Source organism: Anguilla rostrata, chromosome 1 (assembly GCF_018555375.3).
Source record: "Anguilla rostrata isolate EN2019 chromosome 1, ASM1855537v3, whole genome shotgun sequence".
NCBI lineage: Eukaryota > Metazoa > Chordata > Actinopteri > Anguilliformes > Anguillidae > Anguilla > Anguilla rostrata.
The window spans coordinates 29,909,412-29,935,858 of record NC_057933.1 but is presented as its reverse complement, the minus strand read 5'-3'; the positions used below and the strand labels follow the sequence as shown (position 1 = coordinate 29,935,858).

At 42.5% G+C, this 26,447-nt stretch overlaps 1 protein-coding gene across 2 annotated transcripts in view; it reads right to left on the bottom strand.

The window, feature by feature from the left end:
* Positions 1-10,956: 10,956 nt before the first annotated feature.
* Positions 10,957-26,447, bottom strand: part of rnf144aa (ring finger protein 144aa) — a 40,336-nt gene continuing 24,845 nt past the window's right edge. The window contains exons 3-10 of one of the 2 annotated variants that reach the window (XR_010329726.1): positions 24,413-24,591; positions 22,369-22,473; positions 20,555-20,615; positions 18,630-18,840; positions 17,721-17,868; positions 16,304-16,393; positions 15,288-15,587; positions 10,957-15,246 (exon numbers count right to left, since the gene is read on the bottom strand). Coding sequence is in view for 1 of the 2 variants with exons in the window: in XM_064333869.1 (XP_064189939.1) it covers positions 15,456-15,587; positions 16,304-16,393; positions 17,721-17,868; positions 18,630-18,840; positions 20,555-20,615; positions 22,369-22,473; positions 24,413-24,547 (882 nt within the window). In the remaining variant the exon portion in view is untranslated. Of the gene's footprint in view, positions 15,588-16,303; positions 16,394-17,720; positions 17,869-18,629; positions 18,841-20,554; positions 20,616-22,368; positions 22,474-24,412; positions 24,592-26,447 lie in introns of both variants that reach the window. The other variant, XM_064333869.1, reaches the window with a different exon arrangement.

The window sequence follows — 26,447 nt, the reverse complement described above, 5'->3', positions numbered from 1 at the left end:
GGTTGAAATAACACCTTTATCCAACACTCACCACAGACTGCAATGCAGAAACTAACACCTGAGTACATGGAATCATGTCTAAATTTTAATGTTACATTATATATTAGCTATGTAACTACTGCAATATACATTTTGTTTAATTGCAATGATCACAGGTGTGTGATCTTATATTATGTCTGAAAGTCTATAATGTGTAACTTAAATTATATATCATTTATATATATCATTTAAGAAAAGATATACCTAAATATTCTAAAACAGGAAAAAAAAATCCTCAACAATGTGTCAAAACTTAAATTGTCTCCTGTAATAATTTCCTTCAACTTTATTTGTCCATTCATTTTTATCTGCACCCCAAAAGGTTAACTGTTTCCACAACCCCTTGTTAGTCAGTTAATATGCTCGTTGGTCAGAGTCCACTAACTAGCTAGCTAACATGTGTTGAATATTGTGGTCCTATACTAACTGGGTAATGATTACATCAATTCAATTCAATTTTGTTTGTATAGCGCCACTGTCACACAGATGTTTTCCAAAGACAGGAAATAGGAAAGATTGTCTCAAACCCGGCCCCCTAAGAATCCAGAAAGTGAGGCAAAAACTTCCCAGCGGGAGAAAATATATATTTGTTTTTATATGTTATATGTTTATGTTTTTTAAGATTTGTTTGATTATGCCCATCAGCCAAATTTCGATACTGGTTTTGCAGGTGACAAAACCACCAGGGAAGGAAAAAAGGAAAATATACATCAGGAACATAAGGGAAGAATCAGAGTCACCAGGTAGCTAGAATCAGATCACTTACAGTTAACTCACAGTTGATAATTATACTTAGCATATATTCCCTATTACTAATTTATTTAAGTTAGCACAGCCAGGTACAATTAGACAGCTCAGGCATAAACCATCTTTCATGGAAGCCTGCATATGTATTATGGTGCGTGTGTGTGTGCGTGCATGCGCGCACGTGTTAGTGTGTGTGTGTGTGTATGTGTGCACATGCATGTGCGTGTGTGCCTTTCCGCTCATGCTGGGAGGGCAGAAACATTGGTAGACTGTAAGACAATAGCCAATTGTGTCTCAACCAATTTTAAAATCAGATCTAATCGAATGTGTACTAGGTGACATTCCTATTTCTGCAGTAGAAAGTAAATAGAAGCAGAATACAGATATGAACAATAGTTAGCTTCAGTAGGATGGGAGACAAGGACAGGCAGCTGGACCTTAATGAAGCAAACATAATGCACAGGTTACACAAACAGAATTGCTCATGGATAATTTGAGATGAACAGGAGACGCATAAGAAAAGCAGTTCTTATTGACTTGTTGCTGTGCTTATAGATTTCTCATGGATTTCTCCTTGAATCTTGCAGTTATCTTGATTTCAGACAAATAAAAAGCATTGAAGTGAAAGTAAATCAAGAACATTGTAAGAGCTTATATTGTTCTCTTAGTGAGACAAGCAGGGTTATTTCTCAGAAACAAAATTTTAAAAGTATGAGAAAATAGTCGAAATCTCACATGGTGTTGAATGGAACATATTTCTGACTCAGGGAAGTCAGTGAGATAAGAAAATATCTTATTTCAAATTTTCCTTTCCTCTGGGTGAACTCCAGCATTAGGATATAGATAACTAGCGGTCAGTCTTTTTCTGCCTTTCAAAATAAAAGAACAACCTTGAACTAATTTAAGAAAACAATCCTTTAGTTCCGGCATGTTGTTCTGTTCCTGGAAAGGCTCGCGGGAGGTCCTGTTGGGACTACGCAGGTTGATACAATACTGTATGTCCTTCCTAAATGATACCAAAATGCTAATTTGTTCAAAGTAATGGGCTGTCCGTTAGTCTGCGGAGTCTCTAGAGTGGGCGGGCGGGGTGGGGAATCAGCACTGATCCTGAAGAGTTACATGGTCTGGTGGTTATCATTTTCACTTTAAAAGTAGCAGTTGTTTTTGACTAAGAAAAGAAAGAAACCAGGTGAAGCAAGATAAATGTGTAGCAAACTGCTGTAATTGATCAATGTGTTGAGTTACCATAGAAATCAGCAGACCCTATAACTCCTCATGAGAAGGACAGCCCTGCTCTGCTAGGTAGCTTGATGTATTGGCACCTTCTGGTGTGATTTATAGGTATGTGACCCTTCACACAGAGCTGTAATCAGCTGTGGCTGAGAAGACTCATCACTGCATTCTCAGAGTGACTGTGAGATGCAGATTTATTTTTGGATATCATGTCAGAATTTAATTAAAAACCATGTGACGTATTTCCCATTAGAGGCCATGTAATGTAGGTCAGCGTGGTACACTTGTAGGTTACATTGAGATGTAGGCATAGGAATGAGTTTGAATTATTTGTGGCTGGTTGCTGGGTGGCTCATCCAGTTAAGATACTGTTCCAGTGTGTGAATGAGCCCCAAGGTCTAGTATCAAATGTAGACCATGCTGGTGATGACTGTGACAGGCAGCCAATCAAAGGGAGTGCATAAGACTGAAGCAACACCTCCGTCAAGAAGCGACTTTGTAATCGCCTCCATCATGTCCGCAGGGCATGCTGGGATAGCTGGCAATGTGAGGTAAGCCGGTGGAGCGACCGGAAGGACGGGGAACATGGTGCGATAACCAATCAGATTAAAGCTCTGACGTGTAACCAGTCTCCGATTTCTAGTTTTATTTCTCCATTCTACATAGTTCTGTTCAGGAAGACTCGTAAATTAATTAATAGACTTAATGGTTAATGAGCAAGGGTGTGGGTTATCGCGTTATAGCTGTCATGAATAAAATTCTTGAGTTTGTGCATTAGCCTCCCACTGATTTTCTTAAAATATTTGTAGGTGTAAACAATCGAAACAGAGGTGGAGGGACCAGAGCACTACTGTTGAGGTGATGACCCAATTGTCTGGAGTTTGGTAATCAAGATTGTGTTTCCGCTAGCTACCAATATTTATTGTTACAACTGAATTGGGAATTGAGTGCACAGCCAATCAGACAGCACATAAGCAGAGATATCCAAAACGGTTTAACTGTGTGGAATTAGCCTCAACTCAGTTTGTCCCCCAAACAGAGCTCAAGGAAAAGCATTGCTCTGCTAGCATCTAATAAGGGCTAGGTAAAATTTCATTGTTTTAACTGTAGGAAGCCCCTGTGTGTGTGCCAATTGCAAGCACGTTGGCCATTCCAAGCGACAGTGCTGGCCAATAGAAGGGGGATGGAAGGAAAAGGGCCAAAACAGCTGGGTGCACAGCAGCCTCAGACAGCAGCCTCAGCCTCCCAGACTGAAGGCACTCCTACATTTTAGGACCTATTGTCTATGGTTAAGGCTATGGCTGATGCTGATTAGACCACCTAACCTCTGGGAATCCCTTTCATCGTCCAGCCCTACAATGATGGAGTTAAGCTTCTGTTACAGCAGTGAGTAATTTGCTCATAGATCAGGAAGGCTGCCCCTGTGTTACGGTTTTGGTTGGAGGCTATGAAGGAGCAGCTTGCTCATTAACTCACCAAACTGATTTCCCTCAGAGCAGGTCCATTTAATGGGAGTGGGAGGCAATGTATTAGCAGCTCAAATTTCAACTACACAGGTCCATTATCTACAGCAAGAGGAGGATACTGGTTTCTCCTAGTAGCAATAGATACTGGGTAGACGCATTCCCTAGCAGGAGGAGTGATGCTGCAACTACAGCTTGTATCTTTTGGGAACAGGTGTTCTCACAACGAAGATTTCTGAAACGACTGGAAAGTGACAATGGAGAACCATTTATTTCAGATGTAATGCTGCACCTTTGTACTTTCTTATGGGTAGAAAGACACTTCCACATTTCCTATCACCTGCAATCTAGTGGTATGGTTGAACGATTTAATCGCACCATAAAACAAGTCCTCGAAAAGGCTGTAATAGAGGCAACAGATGAACTTGGAAAATCTGCTTCAAATGGGGTTTCAAAACTCCCGGGTGCTCTAATGGCTATTAAGGCAACACGGCTACGTACTACTGGTTATAGCCCTTTCGAGCTCACGACAAGCAGGCCAATGCAGATTTCCCATCCTTCCACTTCCTCTTCCCTTCACTACAATAGCCACACATGACGAGTTTCTTACCCAAGTGCAGCAGGCACTTCAGAGTAAGCCTCTAAATGCTGCTAACAAGATGGGAGCAGCCCATCATTACACAGCACAGACCTATGCCCCCACATGCAGAGTGCCTTTTTCAAATTGGGGATCAAGTAATGCTTAGTAATGCAGTAATTTTTTTAAAGGGGGAGGTTGGGAAGCAAAGTGGAAAGGTCCATATGAGGTCATGGACAAACTTTGCAAGTAAATTTGGTGAAATTGGCAATACAAAAGCGGGGTAGGCCAATACAGTATTTCTGGTGTCATGGGGATGAATGCAAATTATACAGCAAAGCCGAGCTTGCCACCAATGTCAGTGTGAAAAAAATGATTCAAACTGCATAAGAATATACGCTCACACTTGGTCTTTCTCTCCCCTGCAGAACTAATCAGGATGAGGACAATGGTCCTGGTATACAGGAGCAGACTCTGGTTTGGGGGTCAGTGCTAAGTTCCTGTCATATTCATAAACAACACAATGTGTCAAACAAGGACAATTTGCCTAGTTGCAGTTTAATTCACCGATTGGACTTCAGACATGGTGGAAAGAAGGTGAAACATTTCCAACAGACGAACCATGGAAAGTGTTAAGTGAATTATTATATAGACCACATATGACTGAGCGTGGAAGAATGACGCCACATTTTCCAAGAATAGAACAGTTCAATGTGACAGTAAATGCATGCGATTGGACACATTGCGATGACACAATAACTACTCGGGCTGAGGGGCAGGAAAAGCAGGGGAGATGGGAGGTATGATTCAACATATTACGTTGGTCCAACAATGATGCACCTACATTGATATGGTTAAAAATATGAAGGTACATGAGAATAGACAATGTCAACCTCTAAAGGAATGGGAAGAACTAAGTGGTTTGACTGGCATAGAGGTGGGGAGTGCTACCATCTGGGCCCACAATTGTACACGTAAGTTTATGAAAAATATCACTAACTACATGTAAAATAGACGAACCAAGCAAATGTCCCCCGCTGCAGCCTATTCCATGAGAAGGCATAATTTTTGCACCAAAAAAAGTTTCAAATTATGTAAATATGGTATTCACATATGCTATTTATGATTTGGCAAATGCAATTGTCCTGTTTGGTCAGTATTGTGAAAGGTATGAACTGATAAGGTGCAGCTTTGTTTAAAACAATATATTATACACAAAAATACACAAAACATGCTGCTATGAAAAAAAACTCATGTAAATGTTAAGCAGTTGTATCTATTAACTATAATTTGACACTGAGATGGAAGTTCATCCATTAGAGGAGATGGAGAGGGTGGTACAGGTGGGTTAGCATCACTGGTGTATTCTGAGTCACCTCACAGGATTTCTCTATGATAATATAAGGTGTAAATCACTCCCTGGTTTCTGTCTCGCACCAGCCTACACTGTTCAGATGAGGAACATTCCTATACCTACCTACACCTGATGCCGGTGAGTTCAACATCCTGGCCACGTAGAACGATACCTACTTGGCTCCTGAATCAAATGTGTTTGCAGTTCCCACGCTAGGTGAAGAAATGTCTTATGGAGAGTGATTCAACACTTCTCAAAGCTAAAGTGGCCCAGGCAGAGGCCACAATCCTGAAGCCATACGGATGGCCTGGTGAAAACAACACATTCTGTGACTGGACATTCCTGAAAAGTGTAGAGCTAATAGTAATTATTGTCCTCAAAAATCTCATACAGTGTTGTTAATGATATAACTTGAAAATAAAAAAAAGTTGAAGAAAATGTATATACAAAAATGCAAACAAAAATAAAGAATATAACATTAAAAATTGTTATAATTATTGGTTCTGTCTGAGCCATTCCCATTTAATTTCTATCAATGACTTTCTCCATGTTAACATTTTATTGAAAGGTTTAAAAAAAAAAAATTAAGTAGGGATCACTGGAAGACATGGGAGCCAAGTACACCCCCCGTGAAGTGTCTCACAATATAGTGGGCCAATCGCAGAAAAACTAGTCTACCCCCTAAACCAGCCAAATTCTCTCCCCTTCATATGCAGTACCTTTGTGTAACATCCTATACCCCCTACCTAAATCCACATCTCCCTACCTCAAACCTTGTTTCTTCCCCATTTTCTGTGATGTGTTCTCATTCGAGGCAATGACCATAATGGTCCTGTGTTTCTCCCTCAGTTGTTGGTTCTTGTTGATCTTTACCAAGGGGAACAGACCCCTTAGTTCCTTAACTATATTAAAACAACCTATTTTAAAACAGAGACGTTCCTGCATTTATTTTTCTACTTAAAAAGTACAGAGGAATAAATTGAACTCATTTAAACATTCCAGTGATTAATATAGTTCATGAACTGAGAAGGATGAAAATTTCAATCTTTAGTGAGTTCAGCATCCGTGAATTCATATAATAAATTGGAATATTGAATATTGTGTCAACAGAATTTATGATGCAGAAACAACTGTGACACACATTTTGTGTAGCACTTTAGTTCCCTCCTGTGGCCAATAAATGTATAGCTTTCCTAAATAATGAATTTTGGGCCACATTGACAAAAATGGCCATCTATACGTCACAAGGAGGTGGAAAATTAATCCAGGTATGCTGAAAACTGCTTTGATCATGGGGACAGTACTATAAAGTACTACAACTAACCTCTGTAACACAAACAATGAAGAATGATTAACTTGCAGGTTGACATTAAAAAGGATCTAAAACATGATAGACTTATCCAGTTACAGTGTACCCCATGTATCATGCCATGTATGCTGAAACTTTAAATACAGAGATTTTTTTCTGGAAGTGTTTGTAGATGATCAACCAGGGAAAGGATCCAGGTGGCCATTGCAAAGGAATGTATTTTATGATGCCATTCTGATTATGTAGCACACTAGAGTAGCTGTGTGCACATCCAACCAGTCATGTGGCCAGGTGCACGATAAAAGTACATGTGAAGATCGAAGGAAAATGGATATCCGCACACTGGATTACAGCTCCCAATATTTTATTGACTAAAAAGGAAAGCAACGTTTCAACCCAACAGGGTCTTCATCAGGCAAATGACTCACATGCTTTGCTTTTTAGTCAATAAAATATTGGGAGCTGTAATGCAGTGTGCGGATATCCATTCTGATTATGTGACATACAAATACATAAACTGCGCTGCAAAATAAATAAATAAATAAATAAATAAATAAAAATGAGATCTTTTGTGTTTTACTCCAGTAATGATACTTTAAAAAATAAATAAATAATAACTTTTTTCTCTCAAGTAGAAGATATTTTGGCCTTATTTTTGCTTGTCAAGTGAAATTGTCTGAACGATTATTGGCAATCTTTCTGTCTTTCAGTGTAATAGAAATAAGATTTTAAGTTTGAATATAAGACTGTTCAAATTCTTATTCTTTGGTTTTCGGAGTATGTGGAGTCTTTGTTACTGGAGGACTGAACTGCTTAAACTGGCAGCGCAGGCAGACTGTAGGCACCCATTTGGCCAGGGAAGTTGCTCTGGTGCCATCAGGTGGACCAACAGTGATTCAAACCCTCCTTGGGGGGGTAACTCTCAGTTATTCACAAGTTAAGAAACCTGTATGTCCACCCTCACCTCCTACTCTTCCTGTACATCATTGAGCCAGTTCTTGTATATGCTTACAGTCTCCAATAGGAATGAACCTTTCACAATCACACGTTCAGGCACCAAAATGATTGGTCTTGCCACTCCCTACATGTCTGATCTCATCTCCACAGCCATAACATGCAAGGCAAACATAATTGGACATGACTCAGAACACCCACTGTGCTGTAGCATTAACCTTCTCCCCTTGAGTAGCAGATACAGACACCATGTGCAGGAGAGCTCATTTCAGCGAAAGCTTTGTACTTTCTGCCATACATAAATTGAACAACACTCACCTCCCACTGTGATTCCTGTTTAACCACAGCTCAATATTGCACAGCTCAATATTTCTGCTTTGTTGCGGTGTTGTTATGCCATTGTGTTCTTTGCTGTATGGTGTATAATTGAATATGTCATGTATAATTGGCTTTTTTATAATTGTTTTTTTTGTGAATGGTGCCGATTGTGAAAAAGAATTTCCACAGTGAGGACACTAAAATATTATTGACAGAAATCAATTCATTAAATGGGCGACAAGTGTAAAATGCCCAGAGCAAGTTTGGTCAGGAAACTCTTGCCGTAGCCAACCCTTTGTCGGCCTCAGTAACCACATGTGCACATACTCATCCAATCACATACACACATTACAACATGCTCTGATACTCACATGTCACTACATGTTCAGATACAGATACTCAACCAATTGCTTACTCACATCACTACATGTTCTCATACTCAACCTATCACATGCACACACCCCTAATAGAGCACTTAAAAAAAAAAAAAAAAAAACAACAGTCAGACCTCTCCCATGCTGGCCATTGCCTGAGCTGCTCTTTGCATGCTACGCTTGCAGCAGCTTACAGAATTATGCTCACCTGCCACCAGTACAGTTTCCACCTTGTTCTGCTTGCAAATACTGGGGGGGTATTGGTAGTTCTCCCATTTAGTAGGAGAGATTTATTGCACTCCCTGTTAGGTTGGCTAGCATATGCTGGTGCATGCACAGACCAGAGAATGTGAGAAGAGTAGAGTGGTGGGAAATGTCGCTCCTTGTTCATGAGTGTGTTTGCGCTCCACTGCCTGGCTCCCCGTACTTTTCCCAGCTCCACTCCAGAATCACTCACCGCTCACAGAAGGAAAGCTATCACTCAAAATGTGCTTAGTTCTTCTTTTTTGTTTTAAAGCATCACTAAACCCAGACATGTCTAATCCTGAAAATATTTTTAACCAAAATTTGTGAGTTTCCCTGACCAAATTCCACTTTATTAGGTACACCTTGCTAGTACCGGGTTGGACCCCCTTTTGCCTTCAGAACTGCTTCAAGGTTTGACGTGTTGTGCATTCAGAGATGCTCTTCTGCATACCTTGGTTGTAACAAGTGGTTATTTGAGTTACTGTTGCCTTTCTATCAGCTCAAACCAGTCTGGCCATTCTCCTCTGACCTCTGCCATCAACAAGGCATTTTCGCCCAGAGAACTGCCGCTCACTGGATATTTTTTCTTTAATGGACCATTCTCTGTAAACCCTAGAGATGGTTGTGCGTGAAAATCCCAGTAGATCAGCAGTTTCTGAAATACTCAAAGCAGCCCGTCTGGCACCAACAACCATGCCACATTCAAAGTCACTTAAATCACCTTTCTTCCATATTCTGATGCTTGGTTTGAACTTAAGCAGATTGTCCTGACCATGTCTACATGCCTAAATGCATTGAGTTGCTGCCACATGATTGGCTGATTAGATATTTGCGTTAACAAGCAGTTGAACAGGTGTACCTAAAAAAGTGGCCGGTGAGGGTATATATACACACACACACTCACTGCATATATCTCTTCAGAAGGCAAAAGATGAGAACCAATGGAGATGAATGAAATGCATTAAACAAAGTATTAATGGTGATGGTTTGGGTGGGGCCAAGAGCAAAGCACAGATCACATAACATTGCCCTGTAACTGAACAAGCTGTAGGTGGGCGGGGCTTTTGGGGGTTTACCATGCTTTACTTCATAACTTTCAGGTGACCTCCGTAGCCGCCACCTTCTGAGTACGGTCAGTACCGCTCTTGCAATCCCCCCCATACGGGCCCTCCAAATGGCTGAACTTAACGCACAGGGACAGCTGGTGGGAGACAATGTATCACCAAGGTTATTATTTGGCATTTGCGCTTTCATTTTGGGCTTGTGGGTCGGTGCCCTCACCCAGCATCCGTCGAGAAACAGTAGTGGAACTTTGGAAAAGTTGAACAAAGCGCTGGTGCTCAGGTGTACAGAGCTAAAGCGTACACAAGCTTAGCCGGGACGGACGAACGGGAGTTCACATCAGTTCACATCAGCTGTGTCACAATTTCTGTCATCTGTCCTCATGTGTAACTTTGAATTTCGTTTTTTATGCAACGTCATTTGGAAATAATAATGATTCAATCTGTAATGCATGAAAATTTGAGGGGCACAACCACATGAACATCTGAGGGGCACAACGACATCATGCCATGGCAGCAGCGGAAAACCAGTCGCTGGATCTGAAGTGTGATGTATTGCAAGCCGTAACAGCAGGCATGTCAATCTCCAGTTAAGGATTCAGAGACTTGTGAAAATTGTGTTTCGCTGATAACTTGGCGTCCCAACGGGTTGAGAGAAGAGATCTATAGTTGGGAAGGCCTACGACTCAGCCTCCAAGAAATGTAGCCTATTGAGCTTTGGATGAAGATACGAACGGATTGAGCTTTGGATGGAGATACAAATCTCTCGCCTCATCTTCCAAAAGCTTATCCATTTGCCGACATTTTGAAAGCTTTTAGCAGTGTTATTCGTTAGGAGACAAAGTGGGGTCGGTGGATTTTTCAGTTTCCCCTCATTCTCAGAAACACATAGACCACAGAACAGCCCGCAATATTGCCTGCTCAAGAGGGGATTTTCAAGTAACTGAAGTAAAACTCATCAAGGTGGATTAGCATGTAGTTGTATGGACTTGGTAAGTATCATGAATTTAACAGTAGGCACGACTATCACGCAAAGAATGTAATTCTTTATCTGGACATCAGAGGGCAGAGTTGTATCAAGAATAGTATTCCTGTTTATGTGTCCTCATTAAGACCATTAGGAATTACGACAAATTCAGCATTCTTACAAAATTTATGCGGTGTCTATCTTTGGTCATTGGCACATGGAATCCAAGGTATAAAACTCAGGCTTTTGTTCAGTACTTACAAACCCACAAAGTCACTGGAGATATTTCTCACATAGAAGCCACATACCACAAATGTGTACATTTTCTTTAATGTCACAGTGTTAGGTGGCACAATAGATACGTGTAAATACATAATTTTTTTCTGCAGGGAGAACTACAATTTTGTATATACAATACGTTATCCACACATGCCAAAATACAAGATTACAACTTTTTTTTTTTTTTTTTTTACAAGTAGAATTCCTTCCTCCTTTCAGTAAATACAAATACAATACGTAACAATTATAACAAAATAAAACAAAACAATTACGTGTTACGTATTAAAAAGGCAAACTAAATAATAGTGAAAGGCAATTTCGTCCTTGGGAGGAAGGAAAAGAGATGCTCACATTTTTTTCAGATGAAATGTCAAGCTGTGCTCTAGTGTTTGTGCAGGCCACAGTGGTCTTTCTTTTATTTTTTTATTTTTTGAAATGTCAGAGCAATTCTTTCAATTCTGTTATAAAACCAACGAGTTGCCGTGAAACATATGCAGTGAGAGAGGTGAGACGTGTTATTTTTAATAGAAATGACCTAAATCTACCAACCCTTCACGGAAACGCCCAGTGTTAAATTATCTCAACACTTACATACGATCAAGGAAAAGTATTCTATAAAAGTATTCAATCATTTTTACACTGAACATTTGGTCATTTAATGAATGCACTTGGCCTATTAAAAACTAAGGAGACCTAGGCTTTGTGCCATATGAATTAAATCAAACATCAATGTGGAATAAGTAGCTTTTTAAAGTTCAGTTTGGCTCCGTATAATGATTGCTGCATGATGTTTTAGCCCGCTGTAGACCTTCCTTTCACTGGACGGATTGCATCCAAATGTGTTTGGGATGGAGGCGACGTTTTATTTAAACACGTCTGTTGATATGAACATCCGTTACATGAAACAGGAAAAAAAACTTAAATCTTGAAAGAGGAATTTGTAAGAACTGAATCAAAGAAAGAAAGATGCTGCCTAACCTGTACCAATCGTTCTCGTTCGCTGCCTAGCCACCCTCTCCACTTACAATTCCAGCCCTCAAGACAGGTACTCTAGGTAAAGGTAGCCCTTACGAATACAATTCTTCAAAAAGTAGAACAGAGGTACAACAAAATTACAGATCCACCAATGAAAAACAAAACCAGAATTCATTTTTTTTTTTTTGCGATAATTCTCAAGCCCCCATCAGTTCATGTCAATCTAACCCCAGTTTTTCTTGATACAAATGCACGTAAACCTACACACTGGTTATTCCAATTCAAAAACAAATTTCCCGTCATCACCGCGAGATACGCTTGTACACATGGCACGATTGTCATTATGAAATGGACCCTTCTAACAGTGCAAATCTCCGACCAGCCTTGCTCACAGCGACTGAAGAAACCTCAGACTGAATACAGAAAGACTGCATGTGGAAATCACATCTAAAACAATTATGTGGGATCGGGGGAAAGAACACTGCATGAGCCTAGAAATGAGGGTCCCAAAAATTAAGGCATAGCTACATGTTTCAGTTTTGGCCGACTGCTGCTACGAAGGACCACAGTTGCACAGTTCAAGTGTCCGGCAGTTCTACACACCACAGTTCAAATGTTAGTCCTCTTTCAAGCCTTAGAATTAGTGAGAGAAGGTAAATCCAATCAATGCATTATTTGAATTGGCAGAACCTAAAGGTTGCAGACACTACAAATCTCCTGGCCAAGAGTTGAGTAGCCCTGCTGGCACTGCTGCCCTCCTGGCCAGGACTGGATTGCTCTGCAGGCACTATTGCCCTGCTGGGCCAGGGTCAAGTAGCCCTGCAGGTACAGGGGCCCTCAATGGCTCCAAAGCTCACACTCAGGCATAAACAATCGGGCCAGGGAGCTAAAAATAAGCATCCCAAAAAGTTACGAAACCAAGCAATTCCACGTCTGAGCCGAAATTAATCTCCTACTGCCTAGAAATCCCTCCAGAGTCATCACACACACCTGCACTAAATGAAGAACCATGATTACTGGGTTTGACACAACCTTGTCTTAAAAATAAAAAATAAAAAATAAGATTCACGACTTCCTACCATAGCAGGAATGCAGGGTATGCAGGGTTGAGGTTGCTACATTATTGAAGGTTGCCTCATTGCAAATTAAGTATCAGCATGCATGAAAAAAATGCTGTGTGGCTAGTTAAACAACAACAACAACACACAAAACCAGCTGAACCAAGAACAAATGTTTTCAGCCATAATTTGGTGTAGACAATGAGATATGTGGTGACACAAGGAAACTGTTGAGGAATTTTCACCGTGTATGAAACTGCCAAATGCAGACGCCTGAACAGGCATGACTTGGCACTTCTAACTAACAGGCTACCGTTGTTCAAAACCACAAACATACTGTAGCAATACCTCACTAAACAATGGGTAATGGGTGTGTTATTAGATTGTACAAACATGTGATCATTTCAAGCAAAGGATTAAAATAAACTGAAAAGGGTAGGTGAGGCTAGCCTTTCAAGAGAAAATAATTCAGGAAGTACAGAATCATAAATCAATGTTAATCCTGAAATAATCTTGAACTTCCTGCATAAAGTTGACAAGCACTTGAAAAAGAACCACTTTGAAAGAGTTTCATCGAACATACAGAGCGCATCAACAGTGAAATTAACGTACCTTAAAAAAAAAAAAAACAGCAGCTCTAAAGACCTTTTCAGCTAAAATAAAAGAAACAAACAAACAAAAAAAAAACATGAAAGCAGAAAACATCTTGTTTGTTTTTATACGGAACTCACGAAACCACTGAACGTGTATTTTGGGCTACATCTGTGGATGAGGATGACCTGCGTGGACTGAGCACGCTCCTTGTAATCACACGCAGAGAACAGAGTAGTTTACAATACCACCCACATATGGGTTAAATGCTTGGCACGTCCAACCAAGAGCATCCCCTGGGTTTTTGGCTTTTCCCAGAACTACCCAAGGTGCTACGTGTTGGAACAGCTACAGTGGTCCTGACCGAGTAACTCAAGACAGAGGGCTTTCACCTGATGAAAGGATTCAGAGATGTTCTCAGCGTCCCTGATATTATTTTTAATATACCAGCCCGTGTTTGTTTCATAGTAGTGACAGAGGTGCATCTGATATGATGCAATGTTTATGCATGACACAGTCACATTGTTTGACTGCTAAACCCATGTCGGATATGAATTAACTTTATTAAGTTCTGTACAACTTGATTTATATATTGTATATACACAGACATACACGCTGCAGCTAAATGCTGGGTTTGATAAGAAAAGTCCTGTTTTGAGCAAAGATTCTTCTGTTTGAGATTAATTACCCTGCAAATTATTTACATTTTGCATGAAAGCCCTCTTAAAATAAAAACAGCCGCGTAAGAGCTTGTGACATTATTTTGCAGCACTCGTTGCAGCTATATCTTGGCTGACATAGCCTAGTTGTTGAATTCTAAAGTTTCTTGCAGTTGGTTTTACACCACGGTTGCATATTACTGTTGCAAGCAACAGCGGTTTGGATATTTACACCAACTGAGTTCAAAGCTGGACAAAGATACGGGTGACTGTTTTGACACTGATTAACAGTGAAATATTTGATATGGAACTATTGAGACACATATTCTCAAATGTCATCAAGCACAGGTTATGAACCGTACTAGTTTTGATGGTAAACCATATCACAACATCGTAACACCGATTACTTCAATGAGACATTTTTTCCCTGTGCTTTTTTTAACAGGCGACGTGAAAACCTGATTCCAAAATGGCACGCTACATGATTTCAATTTTACATTTTAACAACAATGTTTAAATGTCTCAAAATGGTCGTTATTGACCTTAAAAAACTTTAGCTTCATGGAGGTGATGGAGGAGGTGCGTTTCGGGGGGGGGGGTTCGACAGAAACGTTCCCATTGACACTACAGAGAAATGAAACGCAACGTTGAAACCACTGCTTAGGGTCAAAGGCGGACGCGCTAAAGACGAAAGCAAGACGAACGTGTCCCTCTCAGCTGCCGAGCGCAATGGAAATGCTGGTGGGGTAGGGGGGAGGGGGGGGGTGCGAGCCTAGAGAGGAAAGTGAGAACAGACATCACGGGGAAGTCCGAGAGAGGTGGGACAGTGACGGAAGACAGCGTGAGAGAAAGAGAGAGAGAGAGAGAGAGAGAAGGGTTCAGGAAAGATTCACGCGTCCGCCTCCGCCCTCTTTGGCAGCCCGCCAGCCCGCCGCGCCGACAACGCCCGCGGGCCGATGTCTTCTTTGGCGCCGTTCCCACGGCCGCCCCGCACGCCACGACGACGCCCTGGATGGGGCCCACGGTCCCTCTGCGGCCAGTCCTCCCGTCCAGACCCGGGGGGGGGGGTGGGGGGGAGCGGACGGGACGGGACGGTCTGTAAAATCATGCGGGAAACGTCCCCTCCCTAGTCGAACCCCGAAACAAAGAGCTCCGGGCCGGGAGGAGGTGGAGAGGGAAAAGAAAAAACCAAAAAAACAAGAAAAGGAGAAGCAGCCCCTGCCGGGCGGGGCCGTCGGGGGCCGGCCCTCGTTAGGTGGGCAGGGGGTCGTCGTCCCCCTTGCTGCACTTGCACTTGCAGCACAGGACGAAGGGAGTGGCCAGGAGCAGGAAGGGCGAGGCCACCAGCAGGAGGAGCCCGAAACCCGCGAAGATGCCCACCACCTGCGGAGAAACGGGGAGTCAATGCGGGGACAGGCTAAAACCCATTCGCTGAAAAAAACGGGTGAATTTTACAGTAAAAGTCTGTAAAATAGGCTAAGGTACAAAACTGTAAACAGCTAAAATATAAATTATTGTATTATTTACAGTGAGACACCATTATACATTTGTTAGATATACAGCCAGCTACCGCATGCTTAACATACAGGTATGGTTCCCTTATTTATAGGGTAAAGTTCTGCCAACTCAGTCAGCAGCATTTTACTGTAAAATTTACAATATTACAATATTAATATCATTTCTTATACCCTATTTTTTAATCTTTCCTTCCAATTTGGAATGTCAGCATTTCTCTTCAGCCGTAAGAATACATCAAAATGAGTAACACTGTAACCTCATCCAAACCTAATCTGGTAACTGAGATGGTGACAGACAGCATGTGCATTTGCATTTACGTTATATGCAAAAGCATAACAATATGTGCAAAAATGCAAACTCGGGATAAAAATAGTGATGGACTGCGTTGACGTAACACCTTCCATCTCAATCTCACAGCGATTTACAGCGAAACTCATCCAAATCGTCACAAACCCAGCGCGAGTGATAATGGCAAGTAAAAAAAAAGTTGTCGATGACGGCGGTAAGGGGGATGCGCTATCTGAACGGCCGCCGCCGAGGCTCGCGGGAAAGCACGTCGTCGGGTTTTGGGGAGCGCCCACCTGCGTCCTGTGCCAGATGACGGACGCTCTGGAGTGGCCCAGCTTGTTCCGGCACGGCCCTTTGTCGTAGTGGATCAGGAGGAAGTCGTCCTGCGGGGAAAGGACTGTGACTGACGACCCGCACACATCCTCCTGTCAAGCTGGCCAGCCCTCCCTGTCGTCAACTGGTGCCTGGAGCGAAGCACTGTGATGCAGGTTTTCATTCCAGCTAACAATTGTGAATACGGGATATAGTGCTGGAGTGACGTAATACTTTCTGAATTAAGGGATGCAGGTTGTGCACAATGGTACAACCGCGGTATATGTGACCAGAACAGTTGTCGATACACATAAAGATTTTCTTATATTCTGGCATCAATGCGTTACGCACTCGTGCAGATATCGACGATCTGATCAATTAAGGCACGCCACTTATGTCGTAGTTGAGAATGAAACCTGCATACCACACGCCATCCATGGCTCGAGTTGACAGCCGAACTCTACATGGTATCGCGTGTTTACTTTTAAAAATGGAAACGGGAAATGTGGGCGTGGAGAAGACGTGAGACTTTCTTGTAGAAAGGTGTATGCTGGTTGGCGGGACTCCAAACGGAGTGTAATAGCTGTGACAGAAACAAGCTCGGCAGTACAGCGAAGTCCAAAGCTGTATTTTTTTTCATAATTTACACTCGTGCAGTAATATCGTTCCATACTATAAAAAACACCACACTACTATACTGTACAGTACAGTAAAATAATCACCCAATATGCACCACGCCTATGAGTGAGAAAAGCAGAATGAAAGGTATCCATTTTTCTGATGGCCTTGTGACCGGAGTTACAGAGGGACTGTCAGAGCCTCACTCAGTGCCTCTGTGGTGTGGTATGGTGGAGTGCGGTATGGTTCGGTACAGTTTGGTGTGTTATGCCGCACTTTTTCCCAACCTCGGTCCTAGGGACTCTTGTGTATGCTGGTTTTTGTTACAGCCCTTCTCCCGCTCAATTAACATGTTACACGTGTGTTAAAGCTAGTTCATAATTTATTCCTCATTATTAAAATGCAGGTTTGGCATGTAATTTTTTTTTTTTAATCTTTGAATTCTTCATTATGTACCAAATGGAATGTTTTAGTGAACAGGTGTCCAGACTTTCACTAATTAGGAGCCTAGTTATTGACCTCAGTCTTTAAATGTTTTTGCCTCCTTTCATTGCAATTGTTTGCAATACTGCACAATAAGCACAATGCAAACAAGGGACTTTTATTCTTCATGACATGCGTAGCCATTTTTTGACATAATGTGGCTTAAGAGGGTAAAATAATCCCTCAAAACATGAAAAATGTCTAATTTACAAAAAAACACTGCTTGTAAAAATTCTGAGATTGCAATTGTGGCGGGAACAAAAACCAGCATACACAGTGGTTTGAGAATGTACTCACGTCCAGCGATTCCAGGCAGTACCAGCAGAAGGCGTGCTTGCAGTTCTTGCACATCATCTGGGCACACCCCTCGTCCCTCTCGATGTAAACCTTACACTTAGGACACCGCTTGATCGGAGCGTCATCCTCATCTGCCTTATAGAAAGAGCTGAGAGAGAGAGAGAGAGAGAGAGAGAGAGAGAGAGAGAGATAATTAGTTCTCATTCAGATGATTCTGCAAGCATTCAGATGCCATGTTCTTTTTCGACAGCAGCACTCCATCACACATAAAAACTGTTTCCATGTCAGTCCTGTACCCTGTGATACTGCTGTAGTTAGATTCATTTTGTGACTGAGCGCAAAATTTGGATTTATCTGGTTAAATCTGACAGGCATACTGAGAAACATGCAGCAGAATTTAGATTTAGAAATTGTCGGTTGCATGTGGCTTCACTGTATGCACTGGAATCTTTCATGTTTGATTACTTGATCTTGTTTATTGTAATATAATAACAATATTTACGTTCCTGAATCCTTCTAGAAACTTCAGTACAGGTGTGCAGCGGGCCAATTCCTTACAGGGTTTTGCGGCAACTTCACGCCCTCCAGAACAGGGGAGTTGAACAGCCCTGCTTTAAAGGCTAGCATGTGCATGTTTCTGTTTCGCCCAACTGTACGAGAACACATTCACAGCCAGACCTCCAGGAATATATTGTGTAGAAATGTCTTGAGCTTGTGGCTCAAGTGCAGCTTCAGCAGTGTTTAATAATTAGCTAAATACGTCAACCTGAGTAAATCGCTGGGTTACTTAATTACGAGAGCACATGACTGTGTGTCCATGTGTGTGTGTTTTGAGAGAGTAATCACGTTAGTATGTACACGCCTACAGAGTGAATGATGATGATAATGATAATGAGGAGGCGGGGTTACCTCGTCTCTCCAGGCAGGAAAGCGGTGATTGGCTGATTCTCCTGGCACGCCTGGCCCGGGTGCCACCGGATCTTGCAGGCTGAGCAGAACTCCAGGCTGCAGACGGCGCACTGCACCCGCTGAGGCAGCGCCGCGTCCGTCTCCTTCAGCTGGCACACCGCCTGGCACGTCGAAGACGGGCACCAGGTCCGGCAAGGGTCCAGCAGCACCTCTGCAACAGAGTCGCGATCACGTACGGTCAAGTCAAGTCACACCCCGCAGGCAAAACGCTCGAAAGATGACAGAGTACAGCTTTACTGACCGTGTAGTTATGATGAGGTTACGGTCAGACAAGTTCAAGTCACCACAAAACAGAGACAGCACTGAACGGTTACAACAACTGTATGGTAACAAAGCTATGGTCAGGTACAGCGAAGTCAACCCCCGATAGCACGCAAGACCTAGCAAAACCTTTACTGACGATATGGTCATGGAGAGGTTATGGTCATATGGTTATGAGTCAGTTATTCCTTGGCAAAACATTATGTATAAGCACTACAGAGAACGGTTCACCAACCACATGGTTGTGGTTAGGTTAGCGGGTAAAGCATGAAACCACTTTGCATGCTGTACAGACAGGTCGCCAAACAGCATGTTTGACAGCATTGCATGTCACGCGGTCATAACACGAGACGCATAGTGGCATCCTGGTCACCAGGAATGCCGTGGAACAACACTGGCATTGAAGAGACAAGCCACAGGAGGAAACGCCAAAAATAAACAACCTGCAGCACAGAACCTCCTCCCCCTTTCCAAGGCACGTGCACGACACGCCTCTACCCACACAAACCTCAGAAAACACAAACCCTCTCCTCATTCTTCGAAGATCCTTAAAATCCGGGCCGCCCATCCCTGTTCCTGGAGATCTACAGTCCTGTAGGCTTCACTGCAATCCTAACAAACCACACCTTGTTACACAGCTGGAGACTTCACTGAGCTGCTCATTAGTAGAATCAGGTGTGCCGCATTAGGGTTGAAATGAAAACCTATGGGAAGGTGCCGTAGATTTCCAGGAACAGGGCTGAGCAACCCTGCTTTAGATGGTTCCTGGAACATCACAGCTCATGGGACTGGAATGTAAACAAATTGCTAGAATTATGCCCATCTACGCCTGCCATTCGCAAAATTGCATTGCTCTAGGGTGTCGAAGATGGCTAACCCCTATTGCCGGCGTTTGACCTATCAGACAATGGTTGTTGTGGGAACAGCGGGCCGAATTACGTGCTTTGTTCCAATCATCAACAGCTTCTCAGGGCATTCCTTCACTTATGCTTTCACAGTTTTTCTAGTTGGTCGGTTGGTTGGTCAGTCAATCTGTTATTTCCATCGTTCCACCAATTCATCCATTTACTTATCTGTCCATCCATCTGTCCTTCAACTGTATGTATATTAATCTAACAATCTCTTACATTCTTTCTGTCCATATTTCCTATACATCTTATCAAGCCATCCAGTCCATCGGTCTATACAATCATCCATCTGTCTGCAGTCTATGTATCGTTCAGATCACCAGCAAATACAGCACAGGGCATAGACATCTGATAAGCCATACCAGCAGCATCTGCAACGTGCTACAGGCTGACATCTCAGCCTGTGATTTAAGACACAAAGCCATCAGTGTGACAGCTGAAATATCAGTCACGCATATAAACCCACTTTTTAAGAGTCATCACAGATTCGTCATCTACTTTTTACAACACCTTTCCCCAATGATTTTCATATGGTAGTCACAGAAAGCGTATTGCTTACTGTCGTCTAATAAAAGGAAAGGAAACTAAAATGCAAGGAAACACCTGTTCAATTATTGTGCCATTCAATAAATATTCTTAAGCAAGAGATTGCTTTAAGATTTTGCGAAAACCACAAAAAGGCAATGGCCCACTTACCCTTCTCAAACTGCAACTTCCTGTACTTCTGCATTATTTCCGTGGCAACCATGCACTCAATCTGTTGGAAAAAGAGCCAGCGACCTTCATCATTAGTGAGACCAAAGCACACACTCCAAGTCCAATCTGAAGATACATTTTGTATTAAACAAGGACACCTCAAACTTTCTCTACAAATTTAGGTCAAAGTGAGGTTGGTTTTTCTTGAGTGCGCATCTTTATTTTGAAGTTCCTTCTAAGTTGCTATTTCTTGTCAAGGACTTTAATTGCTCTGAGCCTTAAAGAGTTCTGGTAATGGCTCTCTATCTAAATATTCATGCGATGGAATGTATTTTGCTCCAGATCGACTCAATACAATAATCCTACACTTATCCTTTGAAACTAAAGAGTCAGTGCTAATGACTATTAATGACACCTCCTTTCGCTATGAGTCTTCAGACTCTAAAATTCAAAGCAAAGCGGGAGAAACATCTTGTAATTTCGATTGATTTTTGATAATATATAAATGAGAGATGAGAGGACAAGGGATATCTAGTCCTGTGAGTTTAAACTGAAACTCGGGCTATAGATAATCAGCTTTTCATCTCTCATGTAGAGATTAAATGAAATTCAAAAAGTGATCCTCCACCAGAGGGTGAATTCAAAGTGAAATGTATTCATGAAGCTCAGCAGCAGCAAGGTACCAGTAATTGGCGGATGGGCCCTCCAGGCGACCAGCTGTGGCAGACATTCCATTCAAATCAGACCTGAGTCAAATACGTCTTTGTTTTGGATTCAAATACTTTTCTGTGCTCTATTGATCTTGCCTGGTGTAACTGAGCCTGCCAATATAACCAGAAGGGTTTGCACTTTTTGTGAGTATAGCATTGGTTCCAATACACCAGACAAGATCAGTAAAGCATAGAAAAGTATTTGAATCCAAAACAGTATGTGACCCAGGTCTGATTCAAATCAAAGCCGGCTAGTGCTTGCTGTCAAAATGACTTCCTGCGTCTGACCTCGTCTGGCAGATTTAAGTGGGCAGGGCCACACCTACGTGCGACACACTGCTGTCTCTTCTGCAAACGTGACCACCGTTTGGGTGGGCAGCTTGAAATAGTGACTTGGAAGCGTTCCATTTTAAAAAAAAATTTTTAATCGTAAAATTTATGCCACCTTTTACATTATGGGTCAAACCAAATCCCAGCAGTTTAAACTGATATAAAATTACTGTAATAAAACATTTTTTTGATACTGTGTGTTTGAAACATGTATGGGAAATGCCACCAAAATGACCCACAAATAATCTGAGATAAAAAACAAAAAAGGCTGTATTATTTTCTTAGGTATCACTTAGCTGGGGGTATCTTTACCATTGTATACAAAGTTGGTACAGGTTGATCTGGCCAAATTAGAAAAAGTCATTAAAAAATGTCAACTGGTTTTCGAGACATTAAACCTTGAACTGACCCCAAACATAATATGAGGGTAAAAGGCATCCAAAGGTCGCGGGAGGCAAAGCGGCAGATCAAAGCAGGATTAAGCAAAACATTGTTAAGAAGGGCTGTGACTGTAACCACACGCTGATGCCTGAAACTAAGCAGCTCCTTTTTGTTCAAATGGCTAGTTTGCCTCCAGTTTGGCACCATTAAGTGGATTTCACAGGCTCTCTCAACCCCATCCAACTAACCCTGGAGCAAAACTGGCAGCACTTCCACCCCAAACTCCTTTCTCCTCTGGGCCGAATCTGCAGTCCGTGAACAACGAGAAGGTTTTGCGGAGACCTGGATCATAATCTCGAAGGTCCAAGTATTATGACTGTGGGCAAGACCTACCTCAGTTTCTTGTAGGTGCCCCCTTTTTGGACAGGCAGAGTCTGGACAGCTAATAGCGGTTTCGAGGCCCTCTTTGATCAGGAGTTCAACGTACTGCTTCAGGCACTGCGGGGGGAAGAGCAGAATGTGGGGAACATGTTGACAACACAGGTCATCAGAAAACCAGGAGTGGGGATGCAATTATGTTGTTCTTTCATGGTGAACCTGAAGATGCCAATGCAATTAATTAGCACTACAGGCTGAATGGAATTTCACATAATATGACAAAAATAACACAGGCACGATTCTCAGGTTCTCATTTCTAATTCAAAATTCAGACTTTTTTTCAAGAGGATGATTATACAATGGGTTTTTAGCACTACCAGAAGAAATATGTTTGGACTGTGACCGGTGAATTTTCCGAATCTTTGGTTCTGAACCCTCTTAATTAACCTTCCGATACTGCAGGAAACATCACTGAAGTGAAAACTTCCCATTCAGAACAGGACTTTAGAAAACAAACCGTTTTTCACGGTGCTGGATAGGCTTTTCAAAAAGCATTACCCAACAGAAAACCAAGCACATTGTGGAAAAAGGGAAAAGAAAAAAAGGCACTTTCAAAGCCTGCAATTTTTCAGTCGGCATTGTTTTTGGTTTTGGGGGACCAAAGAGAGCCAAGAAGTGTTACATACAGTAGATTGGAGACAAAATTGAAAGCTTTTAAAGATTTTGTTGGTGTAAGTCTGGTCAAAGTGACCATTATAAGGGCCATATATAATGGACTGTACATAACACTGCTCTGAAATCTAACTTCAATATCCAGCACAAAGTGTTGTTCAAAAGCCACCTAAACCAAAAGAAGCTAAGTGGTAGGCACCTGAACAGAGCACAAGTTTAAGACCTGCTTTGTTTCGAGCAGCTGCAGTTTACATAAAAATGATTTTGACAAGAAATTAGAGAAGTCTGAGCTCAAACAAGGAGGCTCAAACAAGAGCTTTTAAATGTAGCAATGCAATCAACTGTTGGTTGAGAGGAGCTGTCGATGTAAAAACTGACTTCGTTATTTTTACAGATAAAAGGAACGACTGCATTTAATCTTTTACATTCTTCGGCTTCCTCGGTTTATTGTCCAGCGAGTCACAAAAGCGTGATTAATGCTGCAGTGGTATGCCAAACTGTCTCTATGGAAAACATCTCATGGACGTTTAGATGTTCAGAACCTGGAAGAACCACCTAGGACGCACAATGCGCGTGACGGTCGCCTGTGCTTCATTTACATGGTAACGCTTTCGTCTCTGTTGCTGCTTTCAATGATCAACAAGCCAATCGGATCAGCTTGTGAGAACGCAGAGAAAAGCTGAGTAGGCTGTGGACAGTATCAAGGCCACCCAGGGCTAGTTTTTGAAAAATTGTCAACTATATTCTTTGAAATTACCATTGAAAACATTCATTATATAGGGCTGGGAGTGTGTAAATAATTCTGATGTGTTAACATTTTAAAAGCACATTCTAACACATTTTAAACTACATTTTAATAAGGAAGAGGAGGTCACAGAAAATGTGTTCACTCATTAAGTGGGGGCTGGAGGCTCACTGATTGGGAACAGTGGGATTGAATCACCTGAAGCTCCACGTGTTTTCAGCAGCTGGCTGAAAGGCATTTTCCAGGCCCACCAGAGCACATTACATTACATTACAGGCATTTAGCAGACGCTCTTATCCAGAGCCACGTACAACAAGGCAACCAGTTCAAGGTGCAGAGGTGCAGAAAAACACACACTAGAGTGAAGTAAAGATCATAGTGCCAGAAGTGACCACATAGATCAGGACTCCAACCCTGTAGGGTAACCTGTTCAGCAAATAAACAAAACAATCCTGCCAAGTACAAAAACTAGCACTGAAATCACATTAGCCTAATCAGAATCAGACAAAAACAATCCTGCACAGACCCCAAGGCCCAGAGCAGACCGGTAGGCCCACACCGGTAAATTACCGCTAACCGCGCATTTCCCGAGGGCGGTTAGCGGCGAAACGGGGTCGCGGGCGCTAGCGCCGCCGCGCTTACCAGCGTGCAGAAGACACATTGGCACTGCGAGATGGTGGTCATTTGCTCCAGCGGGAACTCGCCGAGGCACAGTTTGCAAGACACGAGGGGGTCCAGGGCCAGGTCGCAGGTGGGACGGTACCGGGCGGTGGTCATCGTGCACACCGTCCTCCCGCAACGCACAAGAAGAGACGCCGCACCTGTCACAAAAAAAAAAAGCGTTTAAACATCCCAGTATGCTTTGCAAGAGAAGATCTTCAAAGAGAGAGAGAGTTGTACTATCAGTGACACTGCTACATCAGGTAGAGAAAGTAAGAATAATATCAACATAAAATGTCATTTAATGTATCTTATTTCATGTTTCTTCGGCCTGATTTACATTTCGTCGCACGGCCATTTCGACAAGTGTCGTGACAGTGAAAGCATCGCACGGCATTTATACTTCGGCCTGTGGGGAGGGTTCTGTTGTCTCCAACAGGGGGCAGCAAAATAAGGTAAACACCAGCTGCTCATTCAACTTGAACGAAATGAAAACCTACATGACTGCATTTAGCGCTGCATAATTAAGCACATGGCGGTCTCGTCTTCAATTTAAAGGTAACGAGTCGACAAAAAGCAGTTTAATAGCTAGGTCCGCACCTCTACTGATGTGCTAACGGATTTCCGAACTGGGCTATTTTCAGCAGTGTTCTTTAGTAGGCTTGGACGGAGTTGGGTGGAGAATCGACTTTCCTCAAAATGAATCGATTCATAGCTCTCAGGAACGAAAAAAATAAAATGCATTTTGAGAAGGGTGACCTTTTTGCACGGGGGAAATAAAATGTTCTGTCACACCAACTCCGCCCGCTGAAGTGCGTGTGCGTGTGTAGCTGTTTATTTTCGGCTGCTTCAGCGCGGCTCTTCGACGTCTATTTCCCCCCCCTCCCCCCCCCCCTCCACCCCTGGAGAGAGAAAGCGAGAGCGAGAGCCCTGGGTAGCTTAAGTCTGGAGTGTTTACAGGAAGTGCCTCTGCGCTGCCTGTGTCGCTGTCAGTAGTCTCACCGAGGCTGCTAGGCAACAGGGTCGCCAGGGCGAACGGAAAGAGTGTTCTCAGGGAAGAGGGCTGCAGAGGGCTGCTTCAGAGTGCACACAGAAAGGGTTGCCAAACTGGATGATGAAAGGGAAGGGGAAGCATACGGCACAGGGGTGGAAATAACACTTTTGATGCAACAGCAGTTTCAGTCAGGTCCAGAATCATCAACTGCCTAAAAAAAAAAATCAGGGACCACAGCTGAACAGTTTGCGTTCGGTCCGTTTAAAAGCCGGTTAAAGCGAGGTTACGGGCTGGTTCGAACGCAGAGAGGGATCTGCCAGTTGGTGACATTCTAACTGGATTGGACTGGCTCGCAGTGGGCAGCCGAGAGGAAGTTTTGGCCCGAGGCCTTGAAGGGTTGCCAGAGTAGCAGCCAGGTCAGGGTCAGCCCGGTTTTCTGTTGCGTAACCACTCCGCATGTCCAAAAGACTGTAAATAGGAGGTGACAAAGCGCACGCACACAAATACACATAAACACACACTTTCTCAACACCTTCGATGCCAAATCTGGCCAATCCTCGCCCATTTAAGTAGTGTTCCACTCAAGGTTTTATAACAGATGTGAGCATCACAGAGACTTGTTAAATGCTTTAAATAAAGACACGTGTACCACTTATATTAGTTTATATTCAAAATTTAGGTAGAAATAAAGTGCCATAAATACAATTATCCTGGTGACAATGCAAGAGTGATGTCGTTCTCTTTTATATTAAAATGAAATACTGAGATCAGGTAAAACTATATAGGTCCTGGATCATACCCCTTGACCACAAGTGTGCAAAATCTGAGGGTGATGTGCGAAACTTCTAAAAATCTATGCAGCAAAATGTAAACAGCGTACCTTGGTGTCCCTTAGGGTCTCCAAATCTATCCAAAATGTCTAAATTGTGCATTGCTGTAAAACATAACAATCATGTATTTCACTACAAGCTGTTTTGACTAATGAAACTCACTTCTGCATCATTGAGAATGACCATCTTTTCA